The sequence below is a fragment of the Photinus pyralis genome, unplaced genomic scaffold, assembly GCF_008802855.1.
Source record: "Photinus pyralis isolate 1611_PpyrPB1 unplaced genomic scaffold, Ppyr1.3 Ppyr1.4_LG6, whole genome shotgun sequence".
Taxonomy (NCBI): Eukaryota; Metazoa; Arthropoda; class Insecta; order Coleoptera; family Lampyridae; genus Photinus; species Photinus pyralis.
The window spans coordinates 12,608,962-12,627,688 of NW_022170663.1; the positions used below are offsets into that span (position 1 = coordinate 12,608,962).

Genomic DNA, 18,727 nt, shown 5'->3' on the forward strand with positions numbered 1-18,727 from the left:
AAACAATATTTTTAAAACATTGTCAGTTTTACTTATATTCGTAGTGTCATAGATTCATTTAAATATCTTCATAAATAAAAAAGTTAACATCGCACATGCGTTAAACGAAATTTTTGACACTGCGCATGCGCAAAACCACAAAATTGGGTACGCACGGGATCCTTGAACCAAGCCCTTTCAAATGAGCCCCATACACAATTTGTTTCGCAGTTACTAATTTTTAATTTCATTTGATTTTAAGACAATATTCAAGAATTAAGTTTTTAATAATATCTTTAGTATATTTTGTTTAAAGAGTTTTTTAATTCACAGTCAATTTTCAATTTCAATAATTCGGGAATAAGGCACTTAATTAGCACCTAATTATAGTTAGTTTACTTTTCATTTTCTTGGGTTTTTAAGGTAGTGCTCTGCTGAGTTCGTATGAACCTGGCAAAACATGTAATAATTTTTAAAGAAAAGGAACATTTAATTCGGGAATAGGCACTTAATTAGCACCTAATTATAGTTAGTTTACTTTTCATTTTCTTGGGTTTTTAAGGTAGTGCTCTGCTGAGTTCGTATGAACCTGGCAAAACATGTAATAATTTTTAAAGAAAAGGAACATTTAATTCGGGAATAGGGCACTTAATTAGCACCTAATTAGCACCATATTATGCAATATGTTTGATTGTGTTCTGCTGACCTTGCTCTGCTAGGTTCATGGACATCCGCCCTTGTCCATCTTAATTAAGATTTCTGAAAATTTCATCTTGCTAGACGAAATAAACACAGCAATATACAATAAAATACAAATAATATAATTCTTCTTCACCAGGTCTATTGCTAGAAGCCATATTTTGGTTCCTGCCATCCAGTGTTCATCTAGAATCCTCCTGGTCCTGAATATATGGTCGTTCGTTGATCTGCCTTTTATAAAACCTGCTTGGTATACTGGTGTCTTGGCTGTGTGGCTCTTTAGGCTCTGTAGTAGGTAGGTTGCGTATATCCCGTACTGCATAGCGAGATTCTCCTGTAATCTTCTGTTCATTGTGGTGACCTGATGGTCTGGGAATCTGCACTGTCTGATGCCATTCTAGAGGGACCAAATTCCTGGCCCATGCCTTCTGAATTAATTCAAGTAGGTCCTTTATAAGCGATTCTGATGCGTATTGTTGAAATTCGGCCTGGACCCTATCCTGCCCTGGCATTTTCCCCTTTTTCAATCTTCCGAATATATCCATCATTCCTTTCATCGTGGGGGATGGCGGTAGTGGCCAGTAATCCTTCTCCTCCATTACCTAGACCTGTGCTTCTTGTTCCTCCTTCAGTAGCTTCTCCTATGCTGTCCTTGGTACCTTTTTTTGTTTCCTCCTTCTGTTTCTTTATGTGGTTATACATGGTTATACGTGGTTAAGCTTCGCTATGTTCTCTGCAAATTCGGCGAATGCCTTCATCTCATGTTGTTCTTAGCTCCTTATTTGTTTCAGGTTTGTGTGGGTTTTGCCCAAACCTCTTCAGTGCTCTGCTGTGGTTGTTCATGGCTTGCTATCTGTTCGGTGAAATGGGCGGTTTATGTCCCCCAAGTGTTTTCTGTGATGCTTCCTTGAGCGTTTCGGCGATCTTGTTCCAAGATGGTTTCCCTTCTCCCTATTTGTTCCCGATCCCGTCCTGCTCTTTAATATACTCCTCCCATTTCTTCTCCCCTTTCAGAAGTTTCACATCCAACCATTCAGTTCTCTCGCTCCCTGTCCTTGCCTTTTTTTTCGCCCCTCCCCCTAATTTCTCCCTTGCCATTTGGTATAAATATAAAATAACTAATTCGATTATGTGAATTTTGTATGGATGATACCTATTCCCAAAAAACAAAACTGCTCTTCACAAATTAAAAAAAATCATCGATTCGATTGATCGGCATAGGGCACGTTGCAATTGCACCTCCCGCTGAAATTCATAAGGCTTTTTGTTACTCAGCGATTACTTTAGAAACCGTTTCTGTGACAGATGCTTACTATCCTGGCAGAACAGTCGCTAGTGCGTTAAATCAGGATCGACTTGCAAATTTTCATCAAAAATGTTCAAAATTCTGTTTTTTGCTAAAAGATCGCAGTATACCAAGAGCCATCTTTTGAAGACTTTATAGCACATTGTTTCACTGTGGCAGGAAGGTTCGTAATGGCATTGTATTGGAAAAGACGTGAAAATGTGAAGGTATTTTCTTATTTAGTTAATCTAATTATTTTTTATTTCTATCAAAACAAAGTAATTTTTCTAGAGCACAATTTTCTGTAGACGAGGGTTTCTATGTGCCCACCTGCCCACTTATCAGTAACAGTTTTTGGTGGAAGGCCATTATAACAGTAAATTTGACACTTTTCCTGTAAAATTTTCTATTCGCAATTAGAAACTGTATAGAACAGCGCCTTGATATACCTACTGCCTAAATCACTAGTATTAAAATTTATTGTCTCCTATGAGAATTGTGAGACAAAATTGGTCTCGCAATAATTTTGTTCGCACCTGTATAAATTGCATTGGATAGTATTGTGGGATACAAAAAGGCTACGCTTTTATGGCAACTTAAGTGATTTACAATTGAAATTTTATTGATTGCACGTGAAACAGAAATATTCAATCTATCTACGATTGTAAAAGTTTATACCACATAAATACGAAACCAATTAAGCAATCACCTGCAACTTCCCAATCAGTGGAACCTTCGCCAATTAGTAGAGAATATTTTACGGCACTTTATTGTCTTTACGGACCGTGCAATTTGGGTTGAAATGTTCGGATTATGATTTTTTAATTAATTTCCTTTATAAGTAAATAATCATTTTATTAGTGACATAAAGTCTGTGATCATTTAGGTTTTTTTTGGGCGAGCCAAGCTTAATATTATAATTTACTAATGTTTCTATAATAATATGCTAATTCGAATTAATACTCTCGACATAATGCATCTTGAGCAAGTTAACTTCTTTTCCATGTTAAAATTTAATAGATATGAACTATGACCCCAGTTAAAGGCCAGTTGAACGTCTACACCGGCGACACTTTGGCTTCGGGCCAAAATTCTCCTCCAATACTTAAATGTGGTATTATAAAAATAAAGTGTTGAAGATTTGTAATTTTATACGCTATAATTTCCCATTAACTTTTAAGGCGAGAATTTGTGCAATCGCCACAAAAACAAATTGTACAAAGTTGCGCTACTTAAAACGAGATTGCTGATTCTAACGACATAAATCGGTAAGTAGATGTCCTACGGAGCCTCTTCACAATGCAACGGCATGAATTGAATGAAACTTAAGTGGATCCCATTTTCTTGTGCAATAATTCAAGTTGCAATTACACAATTAATCGAAATCAAAACGTCGCTGTTTGTCTTGCGCGTACCTACTTTGCTTTATTTATACGTTGCTCAAGCGGAGATTGTTTTAACAAATAATCGGCCGATTTAGTAATGAATAATTCATGGATATTATACGATCATAATAACGTCAGATCATCGTCAGCCTCGGAAGCCAGCAGTGTCTCGTTGAATTCACAATCACGACGTATAAGAAATTAAATTTAGCGTGAAAAACGCTAGCAAGTAGCATAACGTAATTAAATTACTTTATATTGCGGCAATTATAAAAAAGTAACTAAGCAAATAACTTATTCAATACATTCCAGGAGTGGTATCACGACACCATGGTATACTTTATGAACTAGCAAAATCGGTAAAAGTTTGAAAAAAATGTCATAATCCTAGTTTTATCTATATATGATCACCTGCGGAAATGAATGTAACTATAAAAGTATGCAGTTTCACCATATTGGCGTCTAACCGAAGCTATCTGCACCAACAAACACGTTACGATGAGCTTTGACGGCATCTGAAACCGCCCGACTTGGACTATATCGGCGACAAATCGATCCTGATCGGAATATATATTGTCGTATATCACCTACAAGTATCTTCTTCATATACATAAGTTGAAAACTGCGCAAAATACTTTTATAAATATTCAGTCAAACCGCTAGCTTTATTGCACAAAAATACGACGTTGACATATGTAGAAGAACTGCTTTTTCCTACTCCTATACCGACTATAATAAAGAGTTAGAAATTCTTCATCATGATGAAACGCCCATAGCTATTCCGCGAAAAATAAAACACGGAAAAACCAAAAACGGATTATTTGTTGATCCAAATAATTTGCAATGCAAATATTAATAACTGGGGAATATAATCAATTATGGTTTACCTTCGAAAATTGCATCGCGTTGCCCAAAATTATAATTGTAAATCAAATTTTGATACCAATTATTTAAATTAAATGTATAAGGAAAAGTTTCGAAGCGCATAATTAAGCTGTAAATCAGTTTCCTTATAAAGCTATACGCGACCTATATAATGTTGTACAATGCAAAAAATGAGATCTTTATCGCTATAAATTTTGGCGGTTAACAATCTTATTAATCGCATAATGTGTATCACCGCAACATATCATCGAACACTTACCAGGAACGTCGTACATTGTAATTTGGACACGTTAAAATATAAAATACTGTTAATGTGTGTAATTATTTTTAAATTTATGCGGTCTGCAGTTGTCCGAGCGTAATTTATTTGATACAGACAAATGTTTACAAATTAACCCTGTGTGAGAATGGCGGGCGTCTCTATAGTTATCTGCGATCCAGAAGTGTGTATTCTATAATATATTGTAATGACCTTTAATAAAAGGCAATATATTTGGCTGCTGAAGAGATGAAGCTTTAACCCCGAGGGTGCAGTTTAACTAGTTACCAATGTGGTGTCATAGGTCACCCTGTCAAGCAATTTCTGAAATATCAGTATAGTTAGGAAACGTAAGCTTCTATGAGAACGGATTCGTTTCGTAGCCAAATTTTGCAGAGGTATAAAATATTTAATGTAGTTTGTGAAATTTGTACTGGTACCCAATTGGATGTCTACTAACATTTGTAACTTCCAATTTCAAATTGTATTAACTTTTAAAACCAAACTCAGGGTGCCGGCACAAAGAGAAATCCTGTCGTTGATTTTACACACTCACAATAAAAAAAATGCCGCAATCAGTAATTCCATTCGGGTGCAACAAACTTAAAGGAAAAATCTGACATAATACTTGAATGGAATTGAACCTAACTCTTAAATTGGACATCAAATTGATACATAATTCAATGACAACCTACTACTACAAAAATTTAATATCAAACAAAAGTAACAGATACAAAACCCTATAATAAATATTTAAGGCGTCATAAAGCTTTTCTTGTACACAACCCGTTCACAGAACGGACACAACGGAATGAATAAATGAATTCAAGAGATCTCAAGGAATAAAAAGTGAGTTTCCAACGACTCATCCAACGAAATCGTGATTAAAAATTGACTGAACGGGTACTTGCAGAAATTTACATCAACGTAACACTTTCATAAACTGGAGGACGACATTATTCCAATTCTTACCAAAACTTTTAAACGGAGACGACTACTTGCCGGAACCAGACTGGCTACGTCTATCAAGACAACTTGAAAACAAACAGCGCATAAAATTATCACGTGAGGTGGATTACGCACGCTTTCAAAAATCCCCCGAGCAGCCCCGTTGTAAACTTACTTCACTTGTTTAAGCAATCCGCACATCCACTCTATTAATCCGCATCGTTATTCACCAACGAAGAACGAACCGCCAACTACGTCGCCAAATTGATTCATCAATGATTATCAAACCTGGCCAATTCGTTTGTCCGATATCGGCTTGTACACACACATTTGTCCAAATAAAATTCCTGTCTTACGTCGACTTCAAATGCAATGTTTCCTTCTTTATGCGTTCCTTGTCCAAAAAATTAGTTACTCGAGCTATATTCGTTTTTAGCTCTTTAACCAAAAAAATCCGTCCATAAATAAGAAAGTTAGCACTGCGTATGCACAGCCTATTCTTAGCGTATAGAATTTATAAGCACAAAAATCTGATACAAACTGAATACCGAACGATCCTTGAGATCTTCACGCATCCGTAAATTTTGCAACACACCATAAGGGGTTGATTTTGTCCCAGTAGATCAGCATTCAGTATAGCTTGTAAACCAATTTTTTAATTTGATATTAGTCTTACTTTTATTGGAGGTGCCTTTATACAAAGTGTTTCATTTAAATATCTCAACAAATAAAAAAATTGGATTGCGCACTTACCAACGCTGGGTTGCGCATGCGCAAATTTGCTCGAGATTTAAAGAATATTTACTAACACAGAAACCCGGACATTCGTATGTACTTTGTAACAAAAATGATAAAAGAACCCTACTTTTGGAGGTTTGATGAGCGATCCGATGTTTCTTAACAAAGTTGTAGTACACACGGATAGACAGACAGGAGGACAGGGAGACAGACGGACAGACAGACAGACAACAGAGAGACAAATAGACAAAACAAAATTATAAACTGTCTCGAGGATCGTTAATAAACAGCAAAGGTGTAAAATTATGGTACATGAAAAAATTGATTTTGTACCATAACTTTTTTAGTAGTAATAATAAACGCAAAAAAAATTCCTTCCTCGACGCCATAACGAACCAAATGGCAAAAATAGTAAAATAAAAAAAAGCATTATTATGAATTGGTTGTATTGAGCCGGGTCACTCTGTAATTGGGCACAAGCCTGTTGAGGGCCCAGAACAAGAGAAGGATAATAAATAAATCAATAAATAAATAAATAAATAGCTCTTAAGATCTAGTGCTGACCGGACGGACGGGCAGACGGACGGACAGACGGTCGGACAAAGTGGCTAAAATAGGGCATTTATTAAAATTTTTATAGAATTGCGCTAAAAAATGTAAAAACTGTTTATCTTACATATTTTTTCGTAGAATCCAGTGGCATAGAAAAAAAATTTTTGCCCACCGTTTCTGAGATTTGATTCAAAGTTGGTATTTTAAAATAATGCAACACACTGTATATCTTAACGTAAATTGTTTTGCATTTTTCCTGATCTCAACTTATATTAGAAAGTTCATTGTCCGATCATTAGCATACGAATAGGTAGAAAATCTAGAAAATTTCAACAGTAGCCCTTCCAATTTCCATTCTGTATTGTCAAGCTTTAAGGCACCAGAAACTATCGATTCCGCACATCACTATAATTATAAGGTAACGTAACATTTTTTATTTGTATAAAAGTAGCGATCGGTGATCTTTAAGAAATTGTATTAAATTTGAATTTGGAATTGAAATTAAAAAAAATGCTCAAGGAATTGATTTTTCTGTAAATTGGTTGTATTGAGCCGTATTGTAATAGGTATATAAAATACTTTTGCTTGGATTCATTTAAAAGATGGTTGTTCTTCTTTCAGTTGGATTTAATTTTTTAAGTAAATTAAAGAGTATTCCTGAGTTCAATCTTGTTAGCTATAGTGTTTTTTGTATAAATTCGCCATATTTCTTATTGTTATTAAGGCGGATTAAATAGGAGTAAGCTAGAAAGAAACGTGGCTACGATAGTCTTAATCCTAAAACCTTTAATTAAGAAATATGTAAGATATAGTGGAATTTGGATTGTTTTTTTTTAATCATTTCATTTTAAACTCGTATTTATTATTTGCAGTCGATCAACGTAAACGACAGTACAAGATTTTTCAGGAGGTACTAAAAAAAGCCAACATTTCCATATGGTAATTGATTAAGCTGTTTTTGAGCTACACGTCGGTCAGGCAATATTTATTTCGATTTCTTTAGGAAAGGTCATCATTGCAGTAGAAAGGGAATTCTAATTGGAACAATCAGCCCCCTTCCAGCCCAGATCGCTTTCAGCTACTGCATTGTAACTACTGTTGCTTCCCCTGGGAAGAGAAAGATGGTCTCGGTGGGCCAGGATATGAATCTTTGTACCAGAATTATCGATTCATCGCCGCTATGAAGTACAATAAAATTATCAAAGAAGTGTAAAGTCAAGTGAATGCCGGGAACATGGTATGCTACTGGAGGGTCTTTAATTAAAAAAAAATATAAGGACTGTAAGGTAAGAAGCATGATATAATTTGTCGTTGCCAGGATTTGTTACTGCTGACAATACGAGTCAATAATAAGCAACAAGGAGCGAGTTCATTTCCTAAAGGATTCAAGCATAAAATCACGCACTAAAAACCACCCGCTAAGGATTGAAACTTAATTTATTTAGTACTTTCCAAAAGTCGCAAGGTTGAGAAGGAAAATTTGTACCCGAGATCTAAAAAAAATGTGCTAACAGAACAGTACTACCACTTGTAAAAATACGTTGAATGTGCATATTCCATAATTTTTAAGCAATAGGTATATAGTCCTTTTTGACAAATTCTTTAAGCAACTATGGAAAAAATTAGTTAGATACCTTTTTAATTGATACTTGTTAAGCAGTTCCATCTAATTCATTTGATACCTCGCCATTAGTAAAATGCTAATTAGAGTAAAAGGTGTACCACCTTCTCGTTACATGTCAATGATTCTCACTCGCCATGTATATAAGGCTTATGTAAGTTGAGCATTATGTTTAATTATTTGCAGTAGGCGTAATTACGATGATTTATGATTAATGAGAAATGTTTACAATGACCCTTTTTTATTTGTAAATGTTTAAGTGAAATGAAATGCCTGCGTGATTGACAGATTAAGCACTTTCAATAATATTAGCCATTTTAGCTTGTGTTATTTTTCTATTTATACACGGGGCTTTGTCTCAACACATCATTGATTACCATTGCAACGCTTGATGCAAGATCTCGCCAGAGGCTTTTTAATTTCATTATGTCTGCATAAAATGAAACGTGGTCGATACTTTTTTATGGGTTTTCACTTATTAAGGATGTCTACATAATTTTCATAGGTGTGAATGTTTCCAGGTTTCGTAATGCAGAATAGCATTATTAAAATTACCATCGCTTTTATTCACCGTTATGCAAAGCGTATACAGGGCGAAAATGGCTAGTACACTGAATTTTCAAAACAACGTTTTTTTAAAGAAGCCTTTTATGATAAGTACCTATCCAAAATTATAAATAGTTTGCTACGAATCTACGCAGTTTAAATTTGCGGTCAGTTCAATTGCACCAACCACTAGTTTTCATTACGTATTTTTAAAGAGTATACTTTTTTAGATATAGCATCATTAAAAAACTTATGCTTATCAAAAATCATTAAAAAAATTTAAGTAAATCTAATACTTAAAAATTATTTATAATGGCATACGACCACCTAGGCGTGTACAGTACTAAGAGGGTCTTTTTTAATGGAAAGCACTAGGTATTTTTAACGAGGAATTATTAAAGAATGATTTTTTTTAATGAAAACATAAGAGATGATTACACTAGTAAAATAGCGCAGTAACAATGAAAATTCATCGACAAATTTTTAATATACAAAATAGGGATTGTAGTATAGAAGTTCTCACATCAAATTTAAAAACAATTAACTTCTGTACAAAACGCTATTTTTTCCTTGATTAGTCCAGCTAAAAGTATTGTGTAAATTATTAATCGTTTTCAACTTGCAGAAATATTTAGAAAAAAGTCCTTATTTGTAATTTTTGGAATTTTAGTATCCTAGTTCGTAAAATTTTTGCTACAAGTGTAACTTATGAATTTCGATAATTTTTAAATGTACTACAAATAAACAGCGAATACAGAAAATCTTCGAAGAAAACTTTTGAATTCAATGAATATTTCTTTGTTACATATAAAATTACCAAATCTTGGTTAATGTTGTCCAAAATGTCTGCATTAATTATTGTATTTACAACATTCCATAGAACATTTGAATGGATCGGAGCCAATTTTGCGTAAAGTGTTTGTGTGAGCTTTTTCCGAAAAATAATCGTTATGAATAAAGATAACTTTGTAACGTTAATAAATGTCACCCGGTCATCCGGTATATAAGAGTGTGTGACCGTCCAGTATAAGGTATTTGTCGCACCTTTTGACCTGCGCGATTAAGCGTTATCAAAGTGATTGGACAGTTACAGTTCGATTGCATTCAATTTAAGGCTGTTTAATGTTTTCGCTTGAATATACGAAAAGTATGGAAAGCGACTAAACGAATTTCCGCAATACTAAATCGAGTTAGTTAAGCATTAGCCAAACTGTGTTCGGGTGTAGTAAGTTTAATTGTCGTTGTTCGTTATTGTATTGTTGTCTGTCTGTCCATCTGCCTGTTCGTGTTTGGTACACATGTTACTTAAGGATGTAAGAAACGTTATCGTAGCTAAGCCAAAAGTTACTGTCCAAAAACGATCTCGAGAATCGTTCGGTTTTCAGTTGTATCAGATTTTTTGTTATCTAATCATCTCCTCTTATTTCTGATTTTATTATTTATTTTAATTTGTTATTCCTTATGACTGTAATTTAATTCAACATTGTATCCAATACGCAATTTTTCGCTAATAATATCGATTTCATTTTTTTATCTTGGTTGAGTATAGAATTTTATGCCCTTTCAAATGATGTACCATGAGGTAGGGGGTGCCGTTTTAGTGCGTGCGAAGGGATGAAACCTAAAATTCTCTAGGTATCATTTTTGAACTTCCCCCTCTATATCTAAATCGACGTGTTTCCATTCAAAGCAATAATCACAATAAGTGAAGAGTTATAGTGATACTTTTGAAATGAGCACACTGTAGAGTGGAAACTTGTAACTGTGTAACTGGTCACGTATGAACATTCGCAACATGGTTTCAAAACTGGAGAGTAGCCTTCTGGTTCGCCACCTGGTTTTTCATATCTCTCGAATCTCGCTCCATTACAACCCATAATTTATAATAAAATCTCAAAATAACCGGCAAATAATCAGAACCACAAAGTTTGGTTGTTTGGTGTGGTATCACAAATGCACAAAAATCAAAAATCACAGACTTCACTGCAAAGGAGCTATCGGGAGGGCCTTTGCTTATTCGCCTTGTACAACACGCAGTACTTTCGGCAGTAGGGTTATTCTACATATTAACAGAAAATAATTCACAAAATTACCTCTGAAGATCTACCGAGAAAGAAAATTTAGGAAAGAAATTCAAATTTTCCATGCAGGCTTTCGTTACGATCAATGGCAATGAAAATTTTTAAGAAGCCGTAAAAATTAACTTTGAAACAATTTGAAATGCTCACAAATTATATACACCTTCCTAAAAGTTTTGGGGAACAGTTTTCTGGAGACGTACCAGTAGATTTAATTTACATTAAAAGTATAGAAGGAGATATAGCGCCACATCTCGAAGTCGGCATGGCGCAAATAATTAAAAACCTGTGAACACCGCTTTTCTAGTATATGAGTTGGAGGTGGTTGTAAACGAATGTAATGTACCTAAGAAAAATCCCGTTTGAAGCTCATCACAATTTCATTCCTGCTCCTCTAACGTTTTTTATGACTGCCATTTTGCAGTAATAAAATGTAAATTTGAACCCGACAAATAAAGGATTTAAATTAATTTAAATATAGATTACCTAATGCAAGTTGGAACATTTTGGAATTTTAAACTTTACTTTTATGTCTTGAGGTAAACTAATACTTATCCTCGAATGATTACCATTAAGTTGATTTTATTGCGTGTTTTCGATTTTTTCTAGAATTTTATACGCGGCAATGATAATCAAATCCGGTACAAACGTAGTTTTACAATTAATAAATAAATAGTTTATAGTTGAGTTGAGAAAGATTCCGTACTAAGTGACAAAGTTACAATCAAAACCTTTTAGCTTTTAAGTTAATTTGATGTTTTTCAAAGTAGTTAAAATTTACATCTGCGCTTATAAAAAAATTGTGCAATATTTTTTTGAACCATAAAACTTAATAATCCAAGAAACTGCTCCGTGGTGTGTTTTATAAAAGGGAGTTTGAAAACGTATTTGTAACGGTATCGTGTATAGCTTGTGTTCGTGATCATAATCTTTCTGTGTATTGATCGTTGATAGATATTAAACGCATAGATTGGTATCGTACTAAACGCTAACCTCTAATTAACGTGGCGGATCGAAGCTGATTTTATACTAACAATGGATCAGAGATGCCGCCGCGTGTGAAAACCGCGCTATATCTGTCCTCGCCGAGGATAATAGCCACGACGGAATTGTATCGGCCTTACTAATCTGATTCATAACATTACATCAACACATATCGCATTCTTTCAGTTTGATCAACCACCTGTTGAAGACTTTGATTTGATGCAACAAAGAAAACGCAAATCTGAACGCCGTGATCTTCAATTACATTATATATCGTACCTAACCGACCGAATAATTAAAGACAACCGTATATATCTTTTAATGGCGAATTGGTTCATCAATTTTATTAGACAGCTTTTTTCATACCTACCTGTAGATCAGTCATCATCATATTATAAAAAATGTTACACATGCGCCATTCAGTGGTTCGAAATACAGAATTCAATAACTTTTCTATTATCCAAAATCCACAATATGTGGTACCAAAAAGTCAATTTGCCAATTTCGCTAAGATTTCCCAATACAATTTTGAGTGATAGTTACTTCTTGTCGTTATCATCAGGGTTGTTAAAGTTTGGCCGTCCTAAACAAATTTGGAAGGGGGGTCGGTTGATCTACCTGTAACCGCTTATCTGATTTTAAATATCTTGGGCTCGTTGGAAAGATAATAAAACAAACTTTTATGGGAAATGTAAATCGGGTTTTTCCAACAGTTTTCGCGAAATATGGCAAAAATTTTTATGCGACTAACGGGTAAACCTTTATTAATATTTGTAACTTACCAACTGAAAACAGCCAATGCCAATTTTGGCCGCTTGAGGACAGTTTTGCCAAAAACGCTCGTTCGCGAACAGGTCAATTTTAATGTTGAGGGGGACATACGATTTACGTAACTTCACTCGGTGAAGGGGGTGAATTGTATCCCAAAAAGTTTAAATGAGAAGGTGGTAATCGTTAGATAGTTCAATACGCATATTTATTCTATTTTCAGCACTGTTTTTATTTTTCAAATCCGATCAGTAATTCCAGAGAAACTTGATTTAAATGGATTTGCAGACCTAACTTCGTAACAGTAACAATTATTCAAAATTACTGGAAAAAATGACCACCACATACAATAATGAATATTAGTCCAAAATGGTGTCGGACGTTTGGTATAATTTCTGGGGTAATCTAACTGCATTCGTTACTCTTCTAAATATTCAAGTTGCATTTAAATTTCAAATGGGCCGACAAAAAAAATTAACGGCGACCTATCTGGGCGATCTGATAGGACCGTCCCACCCATCTGCCAAGGAACCTAAGGTCCAAGAACTGTCTAGTATCCTGTACATAATGAGGAGGAGCCCCGTCTTGTTCGAATATCACCTCATCTTCTATGAAACGCTCATCACGTTCCATAATGTTGATTATCATTGAACCAATGAGATCTTCTAAGAATGTCAAACACATGTCTTCAGTCCGATTACCGGGAAGAAGAGAATAGGGAAAAAGACAATCTCCATAGATAGATTCTTTCTCAGTGTTATCAACAATACTGTGTCATTCACGTAAGCTAACTAAGGACCACACTCTTCCTTCTTCCCATCACGATTCCTCCACTTTGACTCTGTCTTAATAGTTTCTCCATATCCCCTATGTAGAAATGAAATAAGATTGGGTTAAGTGGGTATCCCTGCCTCAATCCTTTTATTGTCCATAACACTTCAGACTCCTTTCCCCCTCCATTTTCTAGAGCACATTTGCGTTTCCTCACCCTCTTCTCTTTCTCACTTTGCATTCAGTACAATTGCGAAGAGTCTATACGCCATCGTTATTATCGAGATCCCTCTATAATTTTCCATGCAGTATCCTTCTCACCTCTTTTGTAAATCGGTACTATTACTCCTTCCTTCCATTCTTCCGGTAGTTCTCTTCTTTTCGACATTTTCCTTATCAGTTTCCTCAGCTTCTCCTTAATGCTATCTGTAGCGAAAATATAGCATCATTTCTTATTTCGTCTCTCTCTACCGCCTTCCCTTTCTTCAGTCTTCTTAATTGTTACTCTATCTCTCTCTTGATATTTCGTCTCCTTCCAACTCCTCTCTTCCTCTCCCACTAAATGTGTTTTTCCCTTTTCCCCTGTTTATTAACTTCTAAAAGTTCCCCTCCATTTTAATTTGCCTGAGTTCTTTTTCATATTCTATCTGCTTCTTCATCTTTTTTTCTTACATATCCCTATGTTTTTCTCTTCTGTACTCTTTGTCTCACCACTCCTTTCTTTTATCTCTCCCTTCTTCCTCGTTTATCAGTTTCCTATTTCCTCTGTGCTCTCTCCTATTTCATATTATACTTGTTCATCTAGTCTCCTTCTATAATCCTCCCTCGTGTTTATTGTCCATAATTGTATCTCGCTTCGTCTTTGATGCTTCCCATTTCTTGCTCTCTTTATCTTCCCTGTTAGCCTTATTTCCATCGCTTGGTGATCTGATTCTGTCCTCGTTCTTATCTTAAAATTTTCTTTCTTCCGTTTACTAGTATGCAGTCAATGACCTACCTCATTCTCCCTCCCATGTATGTACCTGTATTGCCCACATACAGGGTGACAATTTGAAAACTTACCACCCCCCATATCTTAGTAAATAAACGAGATATTTAAAAAAATCAAAATCCGTTTCGGTAATTTGGAGGGGGAATCACAATGACATAGTTGGCGACGCACCCCCTCCAACCCCCTGCGCCCCAGCCACCCCAACTTTTAAATCTTAAATAGTGACCCCCCATGTGTGATACGTCGTTGGAAAGCTCTGAAAAAATGCTTTCCAACCATACCAAATAGCATTACATTTAGGTTAGTAATTATCGTGCAAATCAAAAAATAAACTAATATGATACATTTGAAATCTGTCGTATTTAAAACGCAACCGGCGAACTAAGACAGAGAATAATTCAAGAATGTCGAAATATTGCAAAACCAACAGTTTGAGAATAGATTATAACTGGCGATCAAAAATGAGTTGCTGTCGAGTCGGCTTTGGAAGTTCAAGTTAAATACGATTTTCCATGTTTATTTTTTGATTTGCACGATAATTACTAACCTAAATGTAATGCTATTTGGTATGGTTGGAAAGCATTTTTTCAGAGCTTTCCAACGACGTATCACACATCGGGGGTCACTATTTAAGATTTAAAAGTTGGGGTGGCTGGGGCGCAGGGGGTTGGAGGGGGTACGTCGCCAACTATGTCATTGTGATTCCCCCTCCGAATTACCGAAACGGATTTTAATTTTTTTAAATATCTCGTTTATTTACTAAGATATGAGGGGTGGTAAGTTTTCAAATTGTCACCCTGTATATCCCACTCCATGTTTCCGTTTAATATATTCTCTTTGCTATTAATTCCAGTAGCAACTCTCCTTCTTTGTTGCATTCTTTGTCTATTGTTCTATCTTATGTTCCTCTTCCAATCTGCACCTAATTTCCTTATCCCCCCACACCCACCCCCCTTATTATCGCCTCGTCTCCCTTTTCATCTATCACATTTTCTAATTATGTTTTAACACATTCCTTGTCTGTGATATATCGTTAGCACTCTCGCCTTCTTCCTCTCCACTTGCACTCGTCTTTCGTGTATGAATTCCTTCTTCCTGCTTCGTTTCATTCGCCCATTCCTTTATATTTTATTTGCTCTGGTAAAATGTCTCCTTCTGCTCTTCTCTTTCTGCTTTCCCTCTTTGCGAATTGGTTCTTTTATCTTCGGTAACATAATCTTTATTTTCTCCCCGTTCTTTTCTTCTATGCATGAGAAATTATAATTTTGGTACTTGTAACAACACATACACAGGGTATAGGAACTGTAATTTGCACCCCTAATAAACCAAATTTGTATGGGAGGGAATTGGAATTTTTCATCTTATTCCCGTGGGCTGCACAATGTTTCGTGTGACATTCTTTGAAAATTTGATTCAATGCCAATTCAATTTGCAGGAAGTTAGCATTCGGAAATTCGTCCCCAAGAAGATTCGCCAATGAAAAATTGGCTCCCGAAAGATTCGTCCGGGAAGGTACGCTCTGAAATTTTTCACAAATATATATAGAACCCTCAATAAGCTTTTCTAAACCTATTACTCGCCATTAACCACCTCCGGGCATGGGTATTCTTTCCCCTCTGCACGAATAGAAACTTTTTATTAATACTAGAATGTGTCAGTCTTGAGAGGAGTCTGGTAAAGCGACAGGAGGCAGGAAAATTAGCCAAAGAAAATATTACTGCCACTCCATGGAAACTATGTTCAATTTTCTGACATAAAGTAGGCATGCATGAAATTGAAGGTTTCATGGCGATTTCAGAAAAATAAATGTACTATACCATTCCATTTGGACTATACTGATAGAGTATCCCCCGGTATCCCCCCAGGATACATATAGATTATGGAGCTCGAAGGTAACTGAAATTGCTTGCCGTTATAGCATAAAAGCCTTTAGCCATTTCAGTTCTGAATAAATTCAGTCCACCTACCCCATAAGCTAGACAGTTCGAAACGAGCAGCTCGATTTGACTCGAAAAAGACACAGGTCGGCTCGAATGAAATAAGTGTAGTTCAGGTCGAAGGCTCGGCTAATTTTCGACCCGAGTTTTCGAGTCGAGACGTGTGACTGTGAATACCAGATAATATTTTAAAACTTGAGTAAACTCACAAATAATTTATGAGTTTGTGTGATCCAGAAACACAATTTCGGTAGTTAGGAATAGGTTATCTTTCTCGTTATCGTAATTCGTATCACTCCTAATTCCATTGCGTTCGGTTTTTGCCTCATTTAGGAAGTGCGCCGTAATGCCAACCTAAAAAAACCTAATTATGACTAATACATGAGCTTCCAATTTTTGTGTTTTGATTAAATGATCCTTATATCTTCAGCACAATGGGTACTGCAAGATTAAAATCCTTCAGCGACTTACAATCAGAATTAGAGCGATCTAAATGTAGCCTAAAAAGGATAGATGAAAACATAAAACGTCTAATGGGAAGATGCCCTTTTGAAACAATCCCTCGACCTGGAATTAAAAGGAATTTACCTATTGAGGAAAACACGAGTAACTTCGACCATGATGAGCCGCTCAATAAACGAAGGCAGCTTTCCGAAAAACCTTCACCTTACGAACTCAAAATTCTACAACCGCCACAAAATCAGTTGATTATCAAACTTATAGTAACCCGACGCGCGGATCGGGGTCGGCAGTTAGCCTTAGCGGCCCAAAACACCGATGATAAATCCACAGCGAGAAACCGTAGGATGTTCAGGGTTCTCTTGGGTACCTTGAAAAAGTTTCAACAGGAAGAAGCTAAGCTAAAGTCAAAGGTACAGTGTAAAGACTATTCTGTTACGAGACTAATTTCTATTTGTAGGAGCAAAAAAGAGCACGGGTAGAAAAAAGGATTGAGGAACGCGAAATAAGAGAGAAAGCGAGAATAAAGAAAGAACGACGGGACTTATTTTTCATCCGATATCGAAAGCAAGCCGAAATTGAGGCGATGGAGTTCCAAATGGCACGTATGCTCGATTATGAGGTATGGGAAGAGCGTCAGAAACTTAGGAAAAATTTCATTCTTACAAAGGCGAAGCCTCACATTTGCTACTTGCCTGGGCGGGTAAATAATGCGACCAAGGGCCTTTTAAAAAAAAGCAAATTCCATATCAACAGTGAGGACTGTGTACTATATTAAATGTTAATTATACGTATATTTTTAGGAATTATCGAGAAACGTCAGTCGGAGGTTTCTAGAGAACTACGACATATGAGTGTCGAATGAGGAGAAACGTTGTACAGAAAAGAATGAGAAAAGAAGGTTCGTTGATGAATGACACGATTAGACAGTTGTAAATAGTATGGAAACAGAGAAAATAACGACGAAGCTAAAATGGAGGAACAAAAACCAAACGAAACCGAGAATCAGTAGATCAAAACATCACTTACTTAAACTTAACGTGCAGGTTATCTGTAGAAAACGTTATTTTGCTCATACTCCATAAGACAAGGTAGCGTTTCCTGGCAGATAACCTGTACGTTAAGTTTGGTGTTTCTGATACACCACAGCACTGAATGATTGAGTGGGGATATTTATCTGGACGTCACGTTGCGTCGGTACATTTTTAGTTAAGCTTTAATTTTGTTAATGTGTGAAATAAAAAAAACTATGAATGTGTAAATACTGAAACTGCTAGAAAACGTCTTTATGTGAAACATACAAATCTGAAACGGATTTCTAAGGTTGCAGGTTTCAACCTCATTTGTTTCTACTCCAATTCAAAAAACGTTAAATTGAGTAATTTTGATATTCGCGATACTGTTACTCAACAATTGAAGCTATTGTTTATAGATAGGATTAAACGCCATGAAAAGGCATAATAAAGATCGTGAATGAAAGTAATAAAAAGAGACCTGGTAATTTGATCACTACGCAAAAAATTAAATTTATTCGCTTACCCTAATTTACAACAAGATCAATTCGTATGGAAATGCGGTTTTGGCATAGTACTCAAAAAAATACAAAGAAGAATGTTGTACAATACTGACTGAGCCATTTTTTGAAAACTGCGCAAGGGGTGCAAAAATTAATTTATTATTGCGTAAAAATTAGAAATCGATGTATGAAAACCCTCAATAATCGCTTAGAAATCGTTGCTATGGAGCATTGAAACGCACACGGTCCATAACTACTCTTAAAATTGCCCCGGGGTGCTCAGGAGTAGCTCTACGGGGGAGCAATGAGATGAAAAATTATCCGTG

The 18,727-nt window shown here is 35.6% G+C and overlaps 1 protein-coding gene across 1 annotated transcript; it reads left to right on the forward strand.

The window, feature by feature from the left end:
* Positions 1-9,988: 9,988 nt before the first annotated feature.
* Positions 9,989-17,750, forward strand: LOC116173652 (pinin-like). Its single transcript, XM_031491279.1, has 4 exons — positions 9,989-10,122; positions 16,857-17,298; positions 17,346-17,640; positions 17,689-17,750. The coding sequence occupies exons 2-4, from the start codon at positions 16,861-16,863 to the stop codon at positions 17,748-17,750; spliced, it is 795 nt and encodes a 264-aa protein (XP_031347139.1). The 5' UTR covers positions 9,989-10,122; positions 16,857-16,860.
* Positions 17,751-18,727: the final 977 nt, after the last annotated feature.